The following is a 25,328-nucleotide window of genomic DNA, read 5'->3' as shown; positions in this document are numbered from 1 at the left end:
TCGAAAGCAGACACAATAACACCATGGACACACAGAGAGAACACAGGCAGGCATGAAACAAAAACACTAACACATAGCAAACCTAAACAAAAGACAAAAAAGAATAACCGAGAACAAAGAACAATATAAAGAAACACAAAACACCGAGTCCTCAGACTCAGGACCATGACATTTTTAGCTTAATTATCTTTATTTGTGGTCTAAAATAAGTGGTTAAAGCTTATTTTAAGGTTCAATGTTCTGATTTATTGCCTGGAATAAGTGTAAAAGACTTATTTTTAGCTTTATTATCTTTATTTGTGACCGAGAATAAGTGGTTAAAGCTTATTTTAAGTTTCAATGTTCTGATTTGTTGCCTGGAATAAGTGTAAAAGACTTATTTTTAGCTTTATTTAAATCTAGATATTGTTCTTATTTCAAGAAATCTTATTAAGAAAAAAACACTTACCCCACTGGCAGATAATTTCACTTGTTTTAAGCAAATCTTCACCAAAAATAAGTGTATTTTTCTAGTATTAAGGAGGTGGGTTTTTGCAGTGTACAAACATACTCTGATGGGTAAAATTAAGTGCCAAACCGTCCTACCTTTGTAAATGTGGCGTATAAGCATACTTTAACAGCTATAATTAAGTGGCAAGTCGTCCTACCTTTGTTAATATGAGCTAGAAGCATAACATCTAAAATTAAGTGGCGAAGCATCCTACCTTTGTGAATATGAACTAGAAGCATAATTTTACAGCGAGAATTCAGTGGCAAATCATCTTACCTTTGTTAATAAGAGCTAGAAACATACTCTGACGGGTAAAATTACGTGGCAAACCATGCTACCTTTGTGAATGTAACCTACAAGCATGCTTTAATGGTAAAAAAATGAAGTGGCAAACCGTCCTGGCTTTATGAATGTGAGCTACAAACATACTCTGATGGGCAAAGTTACGTGGCAAACCGTCATACCTACTTACATTTGTGCTGGAATTACTCTGTGACAGCTGAAATGTGCATAAACTACTTATGGCAGGACGTTTTGCCAAATTAGGACGTTTTGTCAGAACACCGGGTCCGATAACAGGCACCGCACCCACAGTAGATGTGCTCGGTGTGAGGTCTTGCAGCAAGCTATCAAATACGGTGCATTTCTCGGCTTAAAAAAACGCTATGCGTCGCCAGGCGTTTCATCAGATTCGAGGTGTTACCTCCTTTGCACAGTATCACCTTAAAGCACTTGTTGCAGGCTGCTGAGTTTGAATCTTCTGCTGTGAAGTACAGCCAGACTTTTGACCGCTTCGCCTTGGGCATTTTTAATCTGTACCTCTGCTCTAAAAGAACGGATGTACCTGGGCCCAGCTACTATCCTCGGGAACGTAAAATAATTGGCTCGAATCCAAAGTGTATGACATCTCAGAAAACAAAGCACCGAAATAAAGCACCGAAATGTGCGCTGCTTTTCGGTCTGGTTATTACCGGATACCCATCCCTAATCGTCTGTGATCTACAGTCTCACAAGCTCACTACTTAAGGCAGCAGCTGGGAATGCCTCGTCGCGGATTATTGTGTAACCCTCGTCAGTGTTTCCTGTATTCATCACTTTTGGTCAGAGTAAATTGTTAAATGTTGCCATTATTGTACTTAAATTTGTAAGTCTTGATTCAAACTGTATGATCAAAGACATTCTTCTGTTTCTATCCTCCTCCCCAGCCTGTTGAATGGGTAATTAGCTATAGTAGTTAACCACAGCAGGGGTCAGCAACCCTGGGCACGCGTGCCACAGCTGGCACACATGCCAACTGATGGCACGACCATAGCTGGACTGGCCATCGGGCATACCGGGCATGTGCCGGGGAGAAATTTTGTTTTTATGGACCGATGAGTTTATTTTATTTTATTTTATTTTATTTTATTTTATTTTATTTTATTTATTTTAGTAACGGTATAAACAATGAACAGCAACGGGCTGTAGCGGACAGGTTTGATCTGGGAAACGTGGAACATAGGATGTATGCGCCAGGAAACAGGGAGCTTGAGCCGAACTGCCACTGGATTGATGACTGCATCAATTTCAAACGGGCAGATGAAGTTGGGGGGCTAGTTTCTGGGACGACACACGCAGCAGAACATTCTTGGCAGCTAGCCAGACCTTCTGCCCCGGCTGGTATTCGGGGGCGGGGGTGCGACGGTGGTTGGCATAGCGTGTGTGTTGTTCCTTCGTCCACAGGAGAGCTTGGCAGACCCTGTGCCAGACCCACTGGCAGCGCCGGAGATGATGCTGTGCGGAGAGGACTGCGTGATCGAGTTCATTTTCAGGGAGGAGTAGAGGCTAATAACCAAGGGAAGCTTCGAACGGGGAAAAACCAGTTGAAGACGAGGTAAGTGAGTTATGAGCGTATTCCACCCAGGGTAAATAGGTGACCCGGGAGGTGGGGTTGTGGGATGCTACGCATCATAGTGCAGCCTCCAGCTCCTGGTTAAGCCGCTCAGTCTGGCCATTAGATTGTGGGTGGAAACCGGAGCTTAAACTAACTCTCGCGCCCAAAATAGAACAAAAGGTCCTCCACCCTTGTGAGGTAAACTGCGGACCCTGGGCTGAGACAATGTCGAGGGGAATACCGTGAAGCCGGAAAACATTCTCAATCAGGGCTTGGGCTGTGTCAGAGGCGGAGGGTAGTTTTGCTAGCGAATGAAGTGAGCGGCTTTAGAGAATCGATCGGTTAGGGGTTAGGGTTAGGATGGAGGAGGACCGTTAGGATGACGCTCTTTCCCGAGGAACAGGGAAGGCCTGTAACGAAATCTAATGAAATGTGAGACCAAGGCCGGGGAGGCTTGGTGAGCGGATGGAGCAGGCCTACAGGGTGCTTAGTGGATAGTTTATTGCGGGCGCAAACAGCGCAAGGAGGCACGTATTTCTTCAAATCCTTTATTAAAGTCTCCCACCAGAAAAGTCGTTTGAGAAGATCAATGGTTCTACTCATGCCAGGGTGGCACAAAAAGCGTGCGGTGTGGATCCAGTGAATTACTGCTCCGCGGGCGGCAGTGGGGACAAAACGCCGCCCTGGAGGTCCGGTAGCTGGGTCGGGGTCTCCCGGGAGGGTCTGGCGGATAACCTCCTCGATATCCCAGGAGAGGGCGCTGACCACACAGGTGGGGGTGAGAATGGTTCTTGGTGACAATGTTTCCGTGTCTGGGGAGTACTGACGGGAGAGCGCATCTGGCTTGACATTCCGTAAGCCTGGACGATAAGAGAGAGTGAAGTTAAAGCGGGTAAAAAACAGACCAGCGGGCATGTCGGGAGTTTAATCTTTTAGCAGTCCTGAGATAAATCAGATTCTAATCGTCAGTCCATATGAGAAAAGGCTGCTCGGCTCCCTCTAGCCAGTGGCGCCACTTTTCCAAAGCAAGTTTTATGGCCAAGAGCTCCCTATCTCCTACATCATAATTTCTCTCAGTAGGAGTGAGCCGATGGGAGAAGTAGGCACATGGCTGGAGCTTACCTTGAGGCCCAGACCGCTGAGAGAGAACAGCCCCAACTCCGGTGTCGGACACGTCCACTTCAACAATGAATTGTTTAGTGGTGTCGGGATGGACTAGAACGGGCACTGAAGTGAATAGTTCTTTTAACTTAGTGAACACTGTGTGGGCCTCCGGGGGCCAAGTGAAAGGTACCTTAGAAGAAGTTAGGCGAGTGAGAGGCGTGGCGACTTGACTGTAGTTTTGGATGAAATGTTGGCAGAAGTTTGCAAACCCGAGAAATCGTTGAAGCTTCTTCCGCAACTCTGGGACTGGCCACTCAAGAACTGCCTTGATCTTCACTGGGTCCGTCTTCACCTGTCCTCCTGCTAAGATATAGCCCAAAAAGGAAACAGATGAGGTGTGGAACTCACATTTCTCTGCTTTGACATATAGTCTGTTCTCCAGTAACCGTTGCACCACATGTGCATGTGTGAATGCGATGCTCCTCGATGGTCCTGGAAAAAATGAGCATGTCATCCAAATATACAAAAACAAACACGTTCAGGAAGTCTCGAAGCACATTGTTTACTAGAGTTTGTAAGACCGCAGGGGCATTTGTTAAGCTGAACGGCGTAACTAAATACTCAAAGTGGCCCAGTGGAATGTTAAAAGCGGTTTTCCAGTCATCCCCCCCACTTATCCGAACCAAATGGTATACGTTTCGCAGATCCAACTTGGTGAAAATGGTGGCTTCTTGGAGAGATTTAAAACTAGAGTTAATTAGTGGAAGAGGGTATTTGTTCTTTACTGTAAGCCCCAGTAATCTATGCACGGCCACAACGAACCATCCTTTTTCCCCACAAAGAAGAAGCCTGCAGTGATTGGGCAGGAAGAGGGTCGAATAATAAATGCCGCAAGTGATTCTTGGATGTAGTTTTCCATCCACTCCCTCTCAGGGCGAGACAAGTTATACAATCTACTTGAAGGTAGGGAGCGAGCCTTGTCTTTGTTAAACACTTCCTATAAGGCGACCGTGGCTCAGGGGAATGGGAAGCGCATCTGTAACCGGAAGGTTGCCGGTTTGATCCCCGGGCTCTCTGTCCTGGTTGTTGTGTCCTTGGGCAAGACACTTTACCCTACTGCCTACTGGTGTTGGCCAGAGGGGCCGATGGCGCGATATGGCAGCCTCGCTTCTGTCAGTCTGCCCCAGGGCAGCTGTGGCTACAACTGTAGCTTGCCTCCACCAGTGTGTGAATTAAGAGAGTGAATGAATAGTGGCATTGCAAAGCGCTTTGGGTGCCTTGAAAAGCGCTATATAAATCCAATCCATTATTATTATTTTTATTATAAATCATGGTACTGGGGTGGAATGGGGGAAAGGTCAGGTACTTCTAAAATAGGTCGGGACGGACTCGCTGGTGGAGCGGTGACTGCCGATCTTAAACAATTAGCTAGGCAGAAAAAGCTCCAACTGGTGATTTTACCCCCTGCCCAATTAATGTGGGGATTAGGTTACCTGTGGCTACAAAAACATAAAATGAGCGGGGTGTCGGGGGACGGGAAGATGAAGAATCAAAGTGATTCGTTATGATTCCCGGAAGTGACTAATTTTACTGGCACAGTCTGGTGGGTGATGAAAGTGAACACTTGGTTATTCAGAGCAGAGGCAGGTATGGGAGGTTCTAGCAGAGTGAGTGTTAATTCTAGCTCTTTAGCCAACTTCTCGTCCATAAGATTCTGCTCTTCCCCGGAATCCACTAATGCGCTGCGTGTAACAGTTCTATTGTTAGTCACTATGGCAACAGACAATACTAATCGGGGTCTGGTAGAACTTAATGTGCTGCCCACCCGTATCTCCGAACCTCGTTTGGGCGAACCGGGCAGCTGGCGATGCGGTGTCCTGGCTTCCCACAGTACAGGCAGTCCCCGGCCCAAAAACGGCATTCCCTCTCTTCCGGTGATAGCCGAGAGTGCCCGATATGCATCGGCTCCGGCAGGGGAGGTGACGGTGAACGAGTGCTCGCCACTGCGGGCCCAAATGGGGACAAGGGCGGTGGCATGCGTAACTCTGGGCACAACATGGGTTTCGGCGGTTTGGACCGCCGTTCGGCCTCTCTCTCTCCCGTAGGTGCTTATCTATTCTACGGGCGAGAGAGACCAGATCAGATCTTGAAGCGACGGAAGTAACTGGTCGTGCCGGCCAAGCATGGCACCCTGCTTACTAACAGCTGAGCGTATTGGGACTGCTGAATCCATTCTGGCCAGTCCGTATTGTCATGCGCCAAGGCGCGCGTGCACCAAAAGGATCCAAAAACAGACTCAAATGCGAGCAGGAAAAACGCTTTATTATATTAACAAAAGGTGACCCGGGATAACCAAAGAAGCAAGCGAGGAACAGAAAAACCTGGGGAAATAAGTGGCGCGGGAAAGCCAAAAACTGGACCGTGGGAGGCTGCAACAGGAAGGGGAGAAAATTACTAGTGAGCCGGGAAAACGGGGAAACACAACAAAACAGGGTTTGAGTAGTTGGCTTACGATCGGAGTGGAACTGTGGGACTTGGGAAGGGAGTGTGAGAGTCAATTAAAGTCAAGTAGTAAAGTTTGCATATAGACTTCTAATATTAAAATATACCATCATTATATTTTTACTCTGCTCTATGTTCCTTTTAAATTGTTCCATTGTATAATAATTACAGTCTTTTAACATTTTGCTAAAAAAAATACATTCAGGATGTATATTGCTATCATACCCCAATGTCCCATTTTCAACATCCATTTGATTGTTACTTGAAATCTGTCAGACATCTTACATTATTATATAGCTTATCCACACATCATCACCTTTAACAATACTTTGTCTTAACCAAGAACCAACCAAATTGACAATGTATTGAACGAACCATCGATGATCCCAATGCTTTGCCTGACATTTTATCAGCCATATTTTTCTAATTCTGTCAGATATTTGATGACTAAGACCTTTGCCTGCTCCGGTGTTCCATTTAGCTCAATGAACACCTTACAATCTGTTATCCAGGTTGAATTTATTTTCTTCTGTTTTCTTAATAATCTTACTTGTTTTGCAATATCTGCATTTTTCTTGATTCGGTGTTCATTAACATACACAATCGTTCCTTTTCTTTTGGTTCTTGTTTTTCAATGGAAGAGTATGGCACCCCGTCAATGTCCTTACTATCCATTTCAGTGCTTTTGGTACAGAAAAAGGCCATTACCTGTTCTTCCAGGGAGGGCAACTCTTGCTCAGCTGGCTCCCCTCTCTCTTCTGCTACTGCCCATGCATATGTCTGGTGCTTGGTTTCCTAGACCCGTTACTATCACATCTTTTTTTCTCGAATATTGTTCCAACTCTGCCACTCGTCTTTCAAACATAGCAATTTTCATGTTCTTTTCCTCACTTTGCCTTCTTAATTCTTTAATATCTTCATTTAAATTGATTATCAACTTTTGTTGTTTTGCAATGGTTGTTATTTCTTCTGACATAAACTTCAAAGATTTCTTTATATCCTCCAGTTCCTCCTCATTGACATTACTTTTTGCCCACCAATTAGCTTCGTTGAGTGTTGTCTGAGCCGTGTGTAGCCAGATCGATTCCTGTTTGTTTGTTGGTGCCTGCTGGAGGATCGTTGGCGTGTAGGCTGATGGAGGATCCTGGGCCTAGTGGCATGGCGGATCCTGGGCCTGGTGGCTGACAGCGGATCCTGGGCCTAGTGGCTAATTGCGGATCATGGGCCTAGAGGCTGCTGGAGGATCCTGGGCTTGAAGGCTGTTGGAGGATTCTATATCACATGTTTGGTGATGTTATACTGCTGATAATGGTTCTTTTACAGAAACAATCACAAAACTGGAAACATTACCAGATGGATATAATGATAAGGGTGGAGATGTAATGGAAAATTTCTATTATTCTCTTTTAAAGTGTTTAAGTGCGTATCCTTAGTTGTGGCACTGTAATGGAAACTTCCACTGAATAGTCTAAAACTAGATGAACTTATTCCAGCCTCAGTGGTTGGAGAAAACAACTCCCTTTGCAGGTGCTGATAACGCCAAGGGGACAAAACAGCATACCCATTGTTCTGTTAGGTTTCATAGCGAGCTGCGTGATGTGTGGTATGATTTGTGACTTCCTCCCTTTTCTTGGGAATGAATAAAGCAGTGGGAGCACCACTTCTGTTCCAGAGACTGCATGACACCTCGATGCAACTATTCTCTCTCATGTGCATGATAATAAAGAGTGTTGATTGCAGCTGACCATGTTTGTTAAGTACTTTTCCACGACAGTTTCTGAAGTTATAATCTTAGTTTTTCAACATGATAAAGAAACGTTGCTGTAGTAAACGAAAGAAATCTGTCAGCATGACTCATTGGGTTTAAACTTTAAGAAATTAATGTGTAAAACTGCAGTAAATGTTCAGATAGCTCACTGCCCAGAGTTGTAATCATATATCAAAACGTCTGTGAAGGTTCTCAGTCATCCAGGTCATCGTAGTCTAAGGAGCTTAGAAAGAAAAGCATCTGGACTTCTTTGAGTTGCTTGAAGACGTTTCACCTCTCATCCGAGAATCTTCTTCAGTTCTAAGGGTCAATGGTGGAGAGTCCCAGATTTAAACCCAGTGGGGGTTTCCCCCCAAAGAGGGACAAAGGACCCCCTGATGATCCTCTACCTAATCACATGAGCCAAGGTGTGAAAGTGGGCATGGGTCCCAATCAGCCAGGGTTTCGGATGAGCTCATTGTGAAACCTGGCCCCACCCTTTCATGTGATTTCCTGAGGTCAGATGGCCCAGGATGTGCGTGGGCGTTAAAGCATCTGGGAAGTTATTATTATTATTATTATTATTATTATTATATTATGTATTATTATTATTATTATTATTATTATAATATTATGTATTGTTTGGCTCGACACCACACCAATCATCAAATTCTCTGTAAGATTAAGGTCAACTATTAAACGGTGTATATTGTAAAGTAAAGGTTTCAAAACCAAGTTGACGCTAAAAGTACTAATATCACTAATGTCACATAACTTTGTGATATGTGGCCAACAGTAATGTTTTAATGTTCTTTGTTATTAAGTGACATAATATGCAGTATGACAGGGGATTTCTTAATATCACCCCGCATTTCTTCAGCTGAGACACTTGAGTTAGAAAACACAAACACTGCAGTTGTCTTTACTCGCGAGGACAAGTGACAGAGCGCTCCTACACGTAAGAGACACTCACGGACTTGTGCTCTGTCACCGTCTGCGTTCTTTATTTATACAAGAGAAATGAATACATTCGTTCAGTGACATGAGCATGTGCGTATGTGATTTTGTGTGTGTGTGTGTGTGTGTGTGTGTGTGTGTGTGTGTGTGCGAGGTCAGAACTGCTTGTTGAACTTCTTACTATCGCTGTGGAAAGATTCAGATACAAATATCAGAACACGTTTCATAAAGAACAATCAGTTCTGAGAAATGAAAAGAACAATCAGTTCTAAACAAGGAAAAGGTCATCATGCAGTATTCTATCATCAATAAACTTATATCACTAAAAGCTTAAACTGACTACTCAGTACAATTTTCCATTGACACAGTACTTACTTTTCAGTTTACTCTTCGGCTGCCCTGCTTCAGGCTTCCCCCGTTTTTCTCCGGCAAAACTATCCACACCAATCGCTGTGCTAGAATTGTGGGATTAATCAGGCCACGAAGGCTACACCTGACCCATCCTTCAAATTTGGGGAAACAAAGGATGTTTTTTTGGCCGCATTTGGAGCAGCCATCGTCGCGTCGCTGTGATGTAATCGGCCTTCAAATGTGGCCTTGAAGGACGCAGACCCTGAATTGGGACACACCCATAGTCACAGCTTTAGTCATGCAGTCTGAGCTTCTGACACCAGAGGGTGCCAAAATCTAGAGAAATCCCAGAACAATGAGTCGCTCCTTAGATTCACAGTTCAGTTTGATCGACACCATCAAGCAGACAATCATTTTTTCAGTCAATGCATTATTTTGCTAACTGACAAATTAATGATGCTGAAGTGTTTCCTCACATTAGACATGAACATCACACAGAGAAAGTGAAAGCAGAGCTGATGGTGCAGAGTAGAAAAAACAATCATAACATAACATAAACAATCATTTCTTCATATCTGTCATTATCAATAAATATCAGGATATAAATCAAATCAATGTTTCTGATTTGATCCAGATTAGAGATCAGCAGGTAGGAAATCACAGACTACTGACCACTCATTTATCAGGAAATCAGCACCACCACTCCTGCAAGTTCCCTCAGAGCTCTGTGTGGATAAAGTTTTATTATTGCGTCTTTTTGTCTTGATGCATTCTCAGTCATCCAGGTAAGTAAATCCAAAAAGTTGATTTTGTTCATCTGGACTTAGCGTTTTCAGTGAGAGAAACATTTTGTCACTCATCCAAGTGACTTCTTCAGTCTCAGCTGACTGCAGGTTTCCCCGACCTTATACACAGTACATTTGCACAAGGACTGAAACCAGCCCACTGAATGAACAATGGGCTGTGAAGTCAGTTCCTCCATTATTAATATGCAAATTGTCATGACCATAAATAGACTGCGGAGTCCTGTCCTGGCGAGGTGGCTCTTCTGTGTTGTGCCATCCGTTTTGCCAGACGTTGGTTGGATTCCCCGATGTATAAATCATAGCAGTTCTCCTGGCACTTAACAGCGTACACTCTATTGCTATGTCCCACATAGCAAGCAGGACTGGCCAGGATCTGGTATCAAGCCGGCACTGCTGGATGACGTCTGGCATAATAAGACATATGTCATCCGGATATGGGCCAGGCCTGGCGTAGATGGCACTGTTTATGTGATGGCATGCCATATCTGGCTCGATTGTGGTTTGGTGTATGTGGCCCAGGCCCATAGAAAACAGGTCTTCCCTGGATCCGGCATCAAGCTGGCACTTCTGACTGACTTGTGTCATGGCAGAGTGTATGTCAACCAGATGTTGGCCAGTACTGGCAATGATGGTACTATTTATGTTTCTATTTTCCTATTTTAGTTAGAAGACCCAAATGCCATGTTGCAATACTATACTGTTATTACAGCCAACGTTTCAAATGCAGGTTTGACAGGTTTGTGAGTGCACACTTTATCCAAATCCTAGTGAGGGTTTACTCATGCTTACCACTGGGTGGATGTAGCTCAGGGTTAGAGCAGGTCACCTACTGATCGGAAAGTTAGTGGTTTGATCCCTGGTTCCTCCAGTTGTCAGATTATAATATTATTAATGCCATGTTAGACCCCTAATTAAAGATTGTGAATTATTATGTAGTTTTAGTTTGCATTATTCTCCTGAATTAGAAGAAGGTGATAACTATTAAATTTGGTAAACTGATCTGCATTACATTAGACTGCTGATTTATTGTGAATGAATGATATTGTTTTATGATACATTATACTGCTGAGTTATAAGAAATACTGTTTGCAGAAAGTCATCGACTTATTTGTCTGGTTAGAAGAGAACAGAACATACTGGAGAGGTTTTTTGCCCCATCTCACCAGGAGCAGATAAACAGGGAGCCAAGGTCGTAGCTTAGGCGCTGTGTGTGAGAAAGAATGTGAATGTTTAGGCTTTTATGATTAGGTGGGGGCCACTAGAGGCTATAAGAGTTTGATCAAGGCTCCACCATTTTGAGATCTGATGCTGTCTGCTGTATGGTGTCCATCTCCCACGCGTGTGTTCATTAAATCATCGTTTGACTTGACCCGGCCGGACCAGTGTTGTTATTTTGGGTTTTCCTCTTGTATCCATCCCCAATATTTGAATCCGTAACAGTTTTGGGGGCTTGTCCTGTGGTATTGGGATGGAAGTTTTGGAGGCTTGGACGGTCCGAGGTGGTCAGACGGGCAGACATTATCCGGCAATCGAACTGAGTGGACAGGCGCCTTTATAAAAGAGGTAGGCACAGGCCTGTGGATTTTATCCGAAGTGTGCTGAATTGGATGATAAAATTAAATGTCTATTCAGTAAAAGTTGCCGGTGAGGGTCTGTTTTGAGTTTGATGAAAAATCTCATGAGTGTTGAAACTGGAAGTAAGGTTATAAGTAATAATACTGGGTTAGAGTCCCAAGATAAAGGAAAATAATACTGGGTTACAGTCCCAAGATAAAGGAAAATAATACTGAGTTAGAGGCTCAGGTAGTTTGATAGGGAATTGGTCATTTTGTGAGTTAGAGTCTCCATTGGTCTAAGGATTGCATCTGTGTTGGCCATGTTGCGAGTTAGAGTCTCCATTGTCCATAACGTTGCATCTGCGTCAGTCATACTCTTGTTTTAGAGGGTTGACGGCGGTTTAAAAGTATTATAAATTTTGTGAGAACGGTGGTTAGAGTCCACTAAGAGGCGCATAGCCCGGAGGTTACGCTCCCTCCTGGCCGCGGACGCGCGACCTTGACCTGTTGGCGAACAGGGTTAGTTCAGTTTGGCTTGACTGTGGGGTACAGGGCATCCTGGAATAAGCTAGGAGTTAGAGTCTCCTTACCGTTTGGAACGGTATCTGCGCTTTTTTGGGCAGCAAAGGTTGGACCTTGGGTGTTGGACACTTTTAAATTGAGTTAGGGATTTTAGAGATGAGGCCAGATACAGTTAGAGTCTGATACTGGTTAATTGATTACAAAAAAGTTGGACTTTCTTCGGTTGGACCCGTTAACTTAAATTTGTCAAAATTGTGTAGGCGCTAAAACTTTCAGGCCTGAGAGTGATTGTAAATATAAGACGTCTTTGTAATATAATAGAGAGTTGAGTGTGAAATGAGGCTGTGTGTGACGACAGCGCGCTGCAGCGCTGCGAGCTATTTTTAGATAGTGTGTGAACATGCAAATGAGGTGGCTGCTTTGAAGCCCATAGAGGACTTCCTGTTTAGCGTGTTATTGAGTTTTATAAGTATGATTTGCAAACAATGATACATGCCTGTAATTAAAACGCTGATTTTGCTGATTACAATATTACAAATAAAGTTTTGAATGACTACGGTGAATGTTTAATGTTTGGCTGGGTTTTGATATAGGAGAGACGGCTTTGCAGCTGCTGGGGGTAAGTGACCGGAAATTTGCATGCCCATAAAAGGCAACTGCCTGACTGTGTGAACTATGCACCAAGAGAGAGAGTAAAATCTAGGCAGATGAACCAAATGGATGCTGTAAGAAAAATAGTAAATGAATGTTTTAGTCTCTTAATACAGGTGGATTTCTCTCAACTTGGAGACCTGAGTACACCAGCAAAAGCATAGATTAACAAAATTGGGACGACAGACAGGCCAAGCTCTGGCTTAAAATTTTACAGCTTGACCTCTCACTTTGTCCCCACCCGAAAAAGAAGCTTAAAGGACATCTTCTCCTCCAGTTATCGGTTACCATCACTGAAATTTTCAGGCAAGTTTTTCACTGAATTGTTTTTGGCACCATGTGTCCCTGAATCTCATAAGCAAGCTCTAATTCCTGGCTGAAGACATGGAATGCTGTTATTTAAGGTGGGAAATCAAAATTTGGGAAACAAAATTAAAAACACACACAATTAGAGAAATGCCTTGTTTGAGAAAAAAGTTAAAATAACCCACCCACAAACGCACATACACGCAATGAAGAAACAGCTTACATTCATGAACACGTGAAGATTTTCCAGCAAGGTTAAAGCAGCGAAACTTAACATACACCTCATGTTAAATGATAAAGTTTATCCACTACTAACAAATAAACTCTCTGGGTTGCAGGACAACAACTTGACTTCAAAAAGACAGACACTGGTATGAACAACCAGTGATGAAACAACAAATTTAGTGGTTAAAAGAGTCAAATTGTGACATGTTTTCTTCTGATTGATTAATACAAGTGATTACTGAATGAAATAAAATTCCTTTTTTGAATTATTAAACATGATCTTAAGAATTTTAACGTGTACCTGTGTTGTCCTGTCAACTTGGTGGGTTATGACTTGATTATATAGTGAGAAAAAACAAAAAAAAGGGGGGAGAAGGCTGACACAGGGCCTGGCCCCTCTCTGAATAACATAGTCAAAACAACATCATTTTCCTGTTCGTCTGTTTTTGTTTTGTTTTTGTTTTTTCTCTTTATGCTTAATTACAGGCTGCTTTGTCAGCCCGGAAAGCCGAGGCTGACCTGGACTCCTGCTCTCCCCTCTAACATCTTTGCTCTCCCCTCTACCATCTTTGATGTGACCCTGACCAAATGCTACAGCAGCTGGACCCACAACAACAACCTGAAAATGTCAACAGTGCTGCAGGAAAGCTATCTCATGCAGCGGAGACGGAGAACGTTAAATCCAAGGCTTGTTTCACTACACGGGGGAGATTTCCAGACAGCTTCAGCTGACAGAGCTGTGATGAGACGCCTATTAAGCCCGGATGAAAAGTGAGGCCGAGCAAAAGAATGCTGACCTTAACAACTCTGCATTAAAACTGTGCAGGACAGTGACGGACCAACACGGAGGATCGGGCAGCAAAAAGGGCGTGCCAGAGACATGAGGAGTAACAGAGGTCAGGAGGCACCTCAGATTGGACAAAAGAAGCAGAAGAACATAAGCTGAAGGCACAGGTGTCGGGGCTCAGCCAGGAGCTGACCTCTGAGAAGAGCCGAACAGCAGAGCTACAGAAGGCCGTGGAGCAAAGCAAGGAAAACATCAATAAACTTCAATCTGACGTGTACGGAAAAGACTCTGAGGTTTCTGCCCTCAGTAAGAGCTCAAGGCATCAGAGCAGAAACTGAGCATGGCTCAGGAGGAGTTGGCTGCTAATTGAACCCATCAGTCAGGCTTAGAGTCCCAGATACAGGACTTTAAATCAGGCCGGAGCTTGCTGCAGCAGGAGGTTGCCAAACCTGACGAGAAGCTCCAACAGAAGGAGCAAACCCTGAAGGAGCTACAGAAGCAAAAGGGTCAAGTTAAGGAGGAGCTGGACAAGGAGAAGATGCAGGACACTGGAGAAAAGGACTGCCTCAATTGGGGCCAGAACCAGTATGGAGAGAACTTTGGGCAGCACCACCAATGGACACAAACGGATTGAAAAGGGGGAGGCAGGACCCCAGAGCATGCTTCAGGCCGTGGTTTACCCAGAACACCAGAACAGGAAAGTGATGAACACAAACACACACACAAGCACACACATCTACATACACTGACTCAGAATCAAGAGAAACACACATATGAACACATATGCACTCGTTGATTGACTGAGAAATGACACACACACACGCACACAAATCGAAATGTTGATTCAATTCACTGAGAAGTGATCCACACACACACACACACATACACATGTTTGTGCAATGAAGAGTGATACACACACGCTGATGCAATGAAGAATGCTTTACTAACAAATGCTATGCTGATACGCAAAATGCTGCACACAAACGTTCAAATATAGAATCTGTTACAACAACAAGAAGCCATTGATTGTTAATTGGTTAAATGCATTTCATGTCACCCAGAGGGCATTTGTGTAGATTTAGGGGACAGGGTCTAAAGCAGTTTGGTTATGAAAACAATATCTGTGAGTGATGTCTGTTTATGGCTCAAGGCCTCGACTGAATTGTTTACTGTGCTTCACACAGCCTGATAAGGAGCAGTGGTACAGAGTGAAAATGATGAGTTAACGGTGTGAGTCTTATTTCGGAGCACCACATTTTTGTGATTGAGATTTAATTGAAGGAGGAACACACTAAAAAAATAAATAAATTTAAAAAAAAGAAAAGAAAAGGGGGCCAGCCCTTGGATTTACGTAAGCATCCCACGTGTATTTAACACAATTGCCTCAGGCTTTAAAGATCTGTACCAAAATTCAACAGGAAATCATAGCTTCCCTGTATTTCCTACATTGTTGGCATGCTGGTGAGTGCCGTTGTTACATAGTAAGAAGGTCCTGGGTGCAAGTCCACAGTCTGGCTAGTTTGCAGTGGTTTCTCTCTGGGTATTCTGGTTTCCTGCCACAGTGAAAAGTCATGCAGCTGTTAGAGCTAGGTTAATTGATGATTCTAAATTAGCCGTGTGTCAGGGGTCGCGGAATGGAGGCGAGGAAGAAGGAACCCAAACGCAGGACTCGCAGGTAGGTGAAGCCGGTGATTTATTGTCGATGGAGTGAACACACAGAACAGAGGTAGGAAATGGCTGGCTGGCTGGACGACTGACTGAATGAATGAAGGACGGACTGAATGGCTGACTGAACACAGGCGGAAACAACAACATAACATCAATGACACGACAAAGAACGAGTAGAAACAGAAGACTTAAATACACAGACTGATGAGGATGATAATGAGAGACCGGTGAGTACACAGCTGAACATAATCTGGCTAATGGCACGAGACGAGCTGACACAGGAACAAACAGGAAGTGAAACAGGCAGTGGCAAAATAAACTGAACATGAACAAAACTGAAAGCAATGGGTCGATGACCCAGGAACCCTGACACCGTGAATGTAAGTGCAAATGGTTGTTTGTTTCTAGGTGATAGACTGGTGACCTGTTCGTGGTGCACCCTGCCTCGTAATCTATCACTTCAGGGTTATTTCCCAGCCCTCCTGCAATCAGGATAAAGGTAGGAGGATGGTAGTTGTTGTAGACCCATTCAATTTTTATGGTAACCAGAATTTAGACTTTGTTGAACCGTAGGCAATATGAAGACAACGTGTAGTATTTAAGGGACCAAGTAGAATTTGGATAAAAGTTATTGAATAGTGTGGAAATAAAATGACAGAATTGTGAAGGATTAAAATATTCCAGGAGCTCAACTTACTCCATCTGAACATGTCTTAATCGTGTTATATGAACACAAAATGCACAGGTTTACTGAATATGAAAAGGTTGTGTTGATTTAACTCAGTTGTTTAAGTTTCTATCAAAGAAAAACATTTGTGTGCAACTAGTGTCCACTATTGAATCAAATAAGTCCAACATGTTTGTTGTCAGTGCAAAAAGAAGTTACGGTACCTGTATTCCTACACAATATTGTCCCGGAACGGAGAAAAATTTCTGGTGAAGTTTTGGTTGATTTTGGGTTTTGCTTAATACTAGGTTGATTTTATCAGTGAGGTTTGGATTGTTTTCTTTCTCTAAGAGAGAGAAAGATGGTTTTATGCTTGGACATGTTTCCAACGGGCCCCAGTATTTGTTATTATATGAGTATTTTATTGGTTACGTTTGTTTTTGCTTTTGTTACAGTGCACTGAAATAAGAACATCTGAGAGGAGTGATCCACCGGTGGTGATATTTTGGTATTTTGTGAGTTCCTGATTTGACAAATCAGCTCTTTAATCCAGGTCTGAGAGATTGAACTTTAAAGCGCTATAAAACATTCTTACTGAAAACAGTTGCAAAGTATTTTTCTCCATGATTATAATGGGCTCTGGAGAAATTCACTTATATGGGACATTGATCACATGAGAAGTCCTGAGGCTAAAAGGATTGCAGCGAGTCAATCCAATCCAAAAAACAAGGAACTGTTTTTCCTTTAAAATGATGACGTCATCTTGCTGGAGATGGAGGCTCGAATAGGTTGCGTGTGAGACTCCATTATCAGCAATATCTGGTATGAATGTGTGTGAATGTATGCATGTGACTGGACTGTGATGGACTGACGACTAAAAGTTTTAACTGACTGGATACTGAGACAAAAACGATACCGACTTTAGGATTAGTAAATGTCCACAAACAATTCACCCAGCCTGTAAAAGAAGGGTGGATGTTTTGTCTTGCTTTGTTTTGTTTTTGCAGGAGTAGAAGGATGAGAGAGACTAAAGGGGGAGGCTGTAGCTTCACATGAGTGTGAACTGCAGACTTAACCCTTTGGTTGCTAATTTTGAGCTACTGATGTTTGCATCAAGAAAATTGTGTTTTATTAGCTGTGTTTCGATTAATGTATCACATTATATTGTTGGGAATGTTAAATGCTAAAGTGAAGAGAAGCTTTGATTTCACTCATGACTGAACATGTTATTATTAACCATAGCAGGCCACTGTAAAAAAGTCAATTAACTTTTATAGAGAAAAAAAAAGACTTCTAGTGATGTCTATGAATAACAAGGGAATGATAGACTTGTCACATTCAAAATAGAGATATGTAATGACAAACACTGGTCCACGTCATTTAGGTTCTCCATTGAAATAGTCAATAATTTAGAAAAGTAAGATAGAACCGACAGGGGCATGTGCTGAGATGTGGTGCTGCACAAGAACAAGAGCAAAATAAAGAAAAATTATTGTGTTTAGCTTTGATAAATTAAAATTAAAATGTACCATTACACTCAGAGGATCAATATGAAATTCAATATATGCTAATTTGGTATGAAGTACATGACTGATAACTGTTCTGTCCTGAGCTTTTGTTTTTACAGCACCCACTTGACCACACCAACAGTTTCTCGCCACCCAAAGGGGGTACTTGCAAAGAATAGGGAGGAATATCATCAGAAGTGGGAAAGTGTGCAGAGATTGGCTAATCTGACCAGGAAATGTTATAAAATGGATTGTCGGAACAATCAGCGTTAAAGTCATCTTTGACAGTCCAGACTAAGATGGCGTTGGACATCTTCAGGGCGGAAAAGAGTTGGTGTGACCAAGGTGTGGTTTGGCTTGTTGTATGTATATTTCAAGATGATATGGCTCTGGATGGACCAGTTACCAGGGCATGGAAGGAGGACAGACTCATTAAATGAGGAGAAGGAATTTTCTGGGGTTGGAGATCCTCTGGGTGAGTGGTTGACTAAAAGCATGCATAAAATAAAAGCTGTCATTTGTTATTGATTGGTAATAGATTGATAATTGGCCACATTCACAGTTGTATTAACTTGTAGTGGACGCAGTCTACTTCATGTTTAAACACTCTAATTAACAGATTGAAAATAGTGACATTAAAGGAAGAATATGCAGCACCACCCTGTCAAATGCCAGTGCCGGTGGGGCTCAGTGATGAATCAGGTGAGCTGGATTCATGGCTGAATCAAAACATAGAGGCCCCTGCTGTGGTCAGTAAGGGATAAAAAAGGGGGTGTTTTACTGTTATTTTAGCATCAGCATTATTGTTACATCAGAATCATATAACAAGCATTGCATTAAACATTTATTGAAGCTATTGACATTATATTAATATTTGTATTACAGTGATTGTTATAACCTCAGGTTAATCTTCTATTTACAGGTGTCAAAAGTAGTCAACAAGTTTATGTTGAAGTGAAGTTCATATTAATACAGGTTTTGTTTGTAGACAATTGTGAAGACGCAGGCTCTGGGCGGAGCCAGGAGTTGAACAGATCTAACATGACAATTAAATTGATTTCATTCCCTAACACAGGATAACAAGATTGGAGCAACGACACTGGATAGGAGAAAGTCTGATACTTTCTAAGATATGAGGTCACAAACCTTTTCTTTTAATTTTCTAGCTTCGTTGAATTGACACATGTTAGAATTAGAAATGGCTAATTTGTTTTTGATGTCTTTTATTAGAATGAGTGGTTTTAATCATTTTCATACATACCTTGCAAATGTGCTTATAATGAGTTGGCACTCGGTCTTTTGAAGGTCATAAGCTTCGTTCGGCGATAGTCCGGACTGATAAAGTGTAGGAAATGCCAGTGCAGCGGGCTAAATGCAAACACGCTTACACACACATACACTAAATTAGGATAAGTCCTTGGGACATTCTGAATATTCTAAACCAATTCTGAACCACCAAAAGATCAGTAGACAGCAACATTAGATTGTTAGAGCTAGGAAGAGAGGTGCTTTGGTTTTCTGTCTCTTACAGAGAAAGGAACAGACACCAGACGAGGTCACAGATATACGAGGATCCTTCGCAGCGGAGATAGACATGGTGACTGCTGAAACATCAACTGGGTTCAAGTGTCATGGCATCTTGGGCTCCAGCGAGTCACCTCAAAAGGATGGATCCCATAAACACAGCAATAACCATGAAGGGGTTGACGGAAATCCAGGAACACCAGACCAATGACGTTCGAGAGGCTCTTGGTCATAAGGGGGACATGTTCCTGTTCCTTTTTCTGGGAAACACAGCTGTGACCCCAGAATACACAGATCATTGTTTGAAATCGGGGCAGAATAATCCCCTGATCTGTGCAACGACTGAAGGGTTGTCTAACCCCTGAGGTTGAAGGAAACAAGAGCAGAGGATCACCCAACTGGAAGACACTGGTGCCTACAGCAATAAAATAAAGGTTAAAAGCTCCTCGGACAGAGGTTCTAGTCTGAGTACGTTTGAAGGGTATAAGGTAGCACCGAAATAAAGCTGTGGGAGAACTGGGGAGTGATGGGAGTATCATCTGTACCTACTGTTGTTGTTGTTGTAATAAAAGTTTTTCTTGCATCTGAACTTCGCAAACACAGAGGTCATCTCACATATGGTTCACCCAACAGGGGGACAGAGGGCCTCAGGAGTAAGGAGAAATGAACCCGGCAACACTGGATTGCAGGGTGTAAGTGAGCTCTTTAAGTCTAAAGAGCTCATCAGGGGGAATTGTCGGATTATAATATTATTAATGCCATGTTAGACCCCTAATTAAAGATTGTGAATTATTATGTAGTTTTAGTTTGCATTATTCTCCTGAATTAGAAGAAGGTGATAACTATTACATTTGGTAAACTGATCTGCATTACATTAGACTGCTGATTTATTGTGAATGAATGATATTGTTTTATGATACATTATACTGCTGAGTTATAAGAAATACTGTTTGCAGAAAGTCATCGACTTATTTGTCTGGTTAGAAGAGAACAGAACATACTGGAGAGGTTTTTTGCCCCATCTCACCAGGAGCAGATAAACAGGGAGCCAAGGTCGTAGCTTAGGCGCTGTGTGTGAGAAAGAATGTGAATGTTTAGGCTTTTATGATTAGGTGGGGGCCACTAGAGGCTATAAGAGTTTGATCAAGGCTCCACCATTTTGAGATCTGATGCTGTCTGCTGTATGGTGTCCATCTCCCACGCGTGTGTTCATTAAATCATCGTTTGACTTGACACGGCCGGACCAGTGTTGTTATTTTGGGTTTTCCTCTTGTATCCATCCCCAATATTTGAATCCGTAACACAGTCTGTATGTCAAGAGTGTGAATGTAGTTAGGAAGCACTCAGTTTAGATAAAGTAGGTGAATGTGGCATGCTATACAGAGCACTTTCAGTAATCCGGGATAGTAAAAAGCATTAAATAAGATTAGTCAATTCACTGTCTGAACAGAGTTTTGTCATGTTACTTTTGCACTAATATGCACATGTTGTTATTACATGGCTTGATTAAGGTACACATTAGGCTGACATCTGGGGCCAGAGCTGAAACTGTCATGGGCCAGCACAGGGCCACCAGTGTGTTTGCAACTGGCCTTGTGCTGGCCCATGTGTGGGCTACCTCTGGCAAACCAGATCTTTTTTTAGAAAAAATGTGTTTCAGTTGATCCTATACTCCTGACACATACGGGATCACTACGATCACTTAGGCAGGGGTTGTCCTCTCCTGGATTGGCTGGAGCTTTCTTAAGGTGCCTTCCCAGCTTTGACAAATATCAAGCTGGGATAACCACATTTTGTCAGGGCCTTCTTGACGTGATGTTCTTCTGCTTCCCTGGCCACTGTGTCTGTGGGGATGGTGTTCACTCTGTGTTGTAGCATCCTGATGACACCCAGTTTGTGCTCCAGGGCGATGATGAGAGTCAAACGTTAAATACCGATCCGTATGCATAGGTTACGGTACACATCAGCTTTTAGATGTCCCCCATTACTGATGGAAGTCTCACAGTCTAAGAAGACTAACCTGCCACTTTTCATGTCATCCCTGCTGAATTTGATGTGTCGGTCCACCGAGTTAATGTGATCCTTGAATTGTGGCATGTCCTGAGATTTGATTTTCACCTAGGTGTCATCCACATACCTGAACCAATGACTTGGGTGTGTTCCAGGGTAGGATAGCAAAGCCTTCTTTTCCACTTCTTCCTTGTACAAATTGGCCACGATAGGTGAAACTGGGGAACCCATGGCACACCCATGTTTCTGCCTGTAGTACTGACCCTTGTATGTGAAATAGGTGGAATTAAGACAGTTCCAAAAGCAAACACACTTGGTCTTTGCAGAGAGTGGTCCTGAGGTGATGGGGTCATCCTGTAATCTCTCTTTTTTTTTTTTTTTTGTCCCGTTTGGATATTTAGCCATCAGAATTGTTGTCTTAAGGCCAAGAAAGATGCCAAGCGGATTTATTTTACCAAGTGGATCATCATGGCCTTGCCATATTGGTCCATTTGATTGACCTTTATTATAATTATGTATTTATTTTATTTTCGGTTCCTACAAACGGGACAGACATGACTGGGAAATAGGACAGGGAGAAAGAATGAAAGAAAGAGAGGGAGAGAAAGAAAACCAGAGGGGAGAAAAGACGGTGAGAAAGTGGGGAAGAAAGAAAGAAAAACAAACAAAACACCTGGATCACCTGTATGGAGAAAAAAAAACAGAAGAGAAAGCAAACAAAAAAAGAGCAACATAATAAACAAAGATGATTCAATGCAGAGACGTAGATTAACACATAGTGAGAGAGAAAGGTGACTGAAGAAGAAATACTCAATGCATCATGGGAATCCCCCAGTAGTCTGCACCTATTGCAGCATAACTAAGGGAGGATTCCAGACCTAACTATAAAAGGCCTGATTATCAGAATCAGAGAAACTTTATTAATCCCAAAGGGAAATTGAGTTGTTATAGCAGCAAATATACAAAAACATCAAGCACTCAAATAAAATGAGTGTAGAAACAAAGTTATGAGCAATAAGTATTAAGATAAATAAATAGATAAATATAGAGATAAAGGTATAAATGTACATATAAATATAAAAGGACAAGTATGTGTGCAAATATGTGGTGTACAAAAGCTGCAGGTGGTTCACCTCACACCACCTCACGAACCGATCAATCAGTCCTCTGTACTCCTCTTCCCTTCCCATCTCCACACTTCCATTGATTGTCGTGTCATCAGAGAATTTCTGGAGGAGACAAGTTTCTATGATGTACTTGAAATTGACCATGTACATGATGAAGACGAAAGGGGACAGAACCGTTCCCTGGAGTGCTTCTATATATGTGAAGAGCAGGATATTGAATTCAATTCTGGTTTTAACAGGGAGCCAATGAAGGGGGAGCCATGACTGGGAGATAGGACAGGGAGAAAGAATGAAAGAAAGAGAGGGAGAGAAAGAAAACCAGAGGGGAGAAGAGACGGTGAGAAAGTGGGGAAGAAAGAAAGAAAAACAAACAAAACACCTGGATCACCTGTATGGAGAAAAAAAACAGAAGAGAAAGCAAACAAAAAAAGAGCAACATAATAAATACAGCACCATCACAATAAACTAGCTAGCAGTAAATAACAGTAAATACTGAATATTAAACGATATTGTGCAGCACGCAAGATAGACAGCGCACAATGTGCTTTGAGGAAGCAGCCAAGAAAGGTGTAGTCCGCGTTTGTGAACACCCGTGTGTACACCTGTATGCATACCTGTGTGGATCAGCATGCTTGTATTCCAAAGGTTTCTCCATGTAACGATCTGCTAGGGAGTGTGGGGAGCCATAGCCCCAGGTTATGAAGCAGGTATGGAGGAGATCCACGCCCCAGATATCCAGAGGCCCCAGAGTACAAGGACCCGAGGAGGACCACCAAAAGGGGGGGAACCGTGCCACCCTCCTGGGAAGAGCTGAGTAGAGCCCCAAACAAGAGGTCACCCAGCAGCTACGGAGCAGAGGCCAGAGGGGGTTGCAGTGGTGTGCCCGCGGTCTCTGCCGGCAGCCAGCTGTGCCAGAGAGGACCGAGCTTCAGGCCCAGAGGCCAGAGGCCTGAGGGCACCCCACCCCCGGAAGGGGCCCGGCCGGGCCACAGGCGCCAGGCCACGCCAATCGGCCACCAGGAGTGAGCCGGTACATACATGAGCACCCAGCCCCAGTTTAAAAGGACCACCAACACACCAATGTCTGAGGGCATCAGCCACCGGCAGGGAGTGTGGTGAGGGGAGATAGGCCTCCGTATTTTGGAGGGCCTGAGATGTACCCAGAGAGGTTGAGTCTAAGACCCAACCCGACATATAGACACAGACAAACAGGCGCACGCGGACACAAATGCGCATTCCCACCCCCATATACACAACCAAATACTCGGCACTCACCCAACGTGTAGACAGACACAAATAGACACTGCACAGACAGTCACACTCCCCAAACATACTCTATATCCCAGGTCCAGGTACCCCCGCCCCCAGAGGGGCAAGCCGCACCTAGACCCAGGAGATGTAACCCTTCTCTCTGGGGTGGAGGCAAGCGGACCACCTCCTTATCTGCAGTAGCAGGGAGGCCCCGCATCCCAGACCCCAATCTGACAGCCAGCACCTCCTCCAAACCCCCAAGCCCTGACGGCTAACAGAACCGGGGTGAGTGAAGACCTCAAACCTCCCTACGCCCGCTCATATGTAGTGTTGCTGTGTGCTGTTCTAAAGTGCATTTAAAACACAGGAGAGCATGGTTCCTGCTTCCTCTCAGAGAGCAGCCCGGCTCCTCCCAAAAACCCTTAGTGTCTATGTGCGATAGAGATGAACTGAAGCCTGTTGGCTAAAAAATAGTGATTAAAGTTAGGCTGGTGTCTGGTGCTTTCCAGCTCTTCATATTAGAGACCCTTTTTTGGATGTCTGCCACTGTGATGGTTACTGGACCCTGTTCAGGGTTGCTGTGGTCTGCCCTCAGATCCACTAGCCACTGAACATTGCTGTTATGGGTTTTGTCCTTCTCCAACATGCTCTTCCAGTATTATTCCGTCTCTAGCATTGGTGGTGCTGTTCTCATACTGTTCCTTTGCCACTGAGAATACACCTTGGCTGGTTCCATGGAGAACAGCTGGTTTATTCTCCTGCCTTTGATATCTGTGGTGTTGTCATGGTCCTGAGTCGGTGACCCAGTGCTTTAAGTTTATTATTATTATTATTATTATTATTATTATTATTATTATTATTATTATTATTATTATTTTCTAGTTTATTATTATGATTATTATTTGCATTCTCTTCGGTCTGCGTCTGTATCTCTGTCTATTGTGTCACCCCGTCTGTTTGTGAATCTGTCTGTTCAGTTCAGCGTCTTGTCTGGTTCCCTGTGTCTGAGTTTCCTGTTTTATTGTGAAGGTTTGTGTCTTATGTGAGTGTGCTCAGTTTACGTTTCCCCTGTCTCGTCAGCTGTGATTTCTCCCAGGTGTGTTCCCCTCCTGTCTCCCATCCCTTGATTTCTGCCGTCTGTGTATTTAAGCCCTGTGTTTCTCTGTGTCAGTGTCGCGTCATACCCTCAACTAGCTGTGTGTTCTGCTTCCATGTTTCTAGTGTTTAGTCACCTGCTCCAGTTTAGTGTTTCTTTTCTAGTGTTTCAGTCCTCAGTTCCTCTGTTACGACCTTTGTTTGTCTTTTAGTAAGTTTATTTAGTACCAGGTTTCTCCCAGCAATAAAGCTGCACTTTAAGTCTCACTTCCATGTCTGAGTTCTGCATTTTGGGTCCACCACTCCTGCTTGCCTGCCTGCCACACAGCCAACCATGACAGGTGTACCTCTTGGTACTTGCTTGGCTGTTTCCAATGCCTAAGATATGGACAGCTTCCTGTACTTAGGCTCCTTATTTATCACATCTTTCTGCATATATATGTACATATGATGGGAAATGTTCAGGCTCTCTGCAGTACTGATGGACCTCTCCATGACCGCTGTGACCCTCCAGGTTTTAATCCCTTTGTCTGTCAGTGCTTTTAAACCAGGTAACTGTGTGAGTTTCACACTGCAGGGAAACAGATCAAACCAGTTTGTC

General features: G+C 43.3%; 1 protein-coding gene across 1 annotated transcript in view; it reads left to right on the top strand.

Annotated features, from left to right (window-relative positions):
- The window catches only part of LOC148094750 (NLR family CARD domain-containing protein 3-like), a 230,279-nt gene that overhangs the window by 127,706 nt on the left and 77,245 nt on the right, over positions 1 to 25,328 (top strand). Inside the window, exon 3 of the mRNA XM_087837214.1 lies at positions 8,931 to 8,956. Coding sequence (XP_087693340.1) covers positions 8,931 to 8,956 — 26 coding nt within the window. The remainder of the gene's footprint in view (positions 1 to 8,930; positions 8,957 to 25,328) is intronic.

The sequence above is a fragment of the Neolamprologus brichardi genome, unplaced genomic scaffold (genome assembly GCF_056152115.1).
Source record: "Neolamprologus brichardi isolate AB-2024 unplaced genomic scaffold, ASM5615211v1 NODE_ptg000031l+_length_7269946_cov_1, whole genome shotgun sequence".
Lineage (NCBI taxonomy): Eukaryota > Metazoa > Chordata > Actinopteri > Cichliformes > Cichlidae > Neolamprologus > Neolamprologus brichardi.
This window is presented reverse-complemented; position numbering and strand designations above follow the sequence as displayed.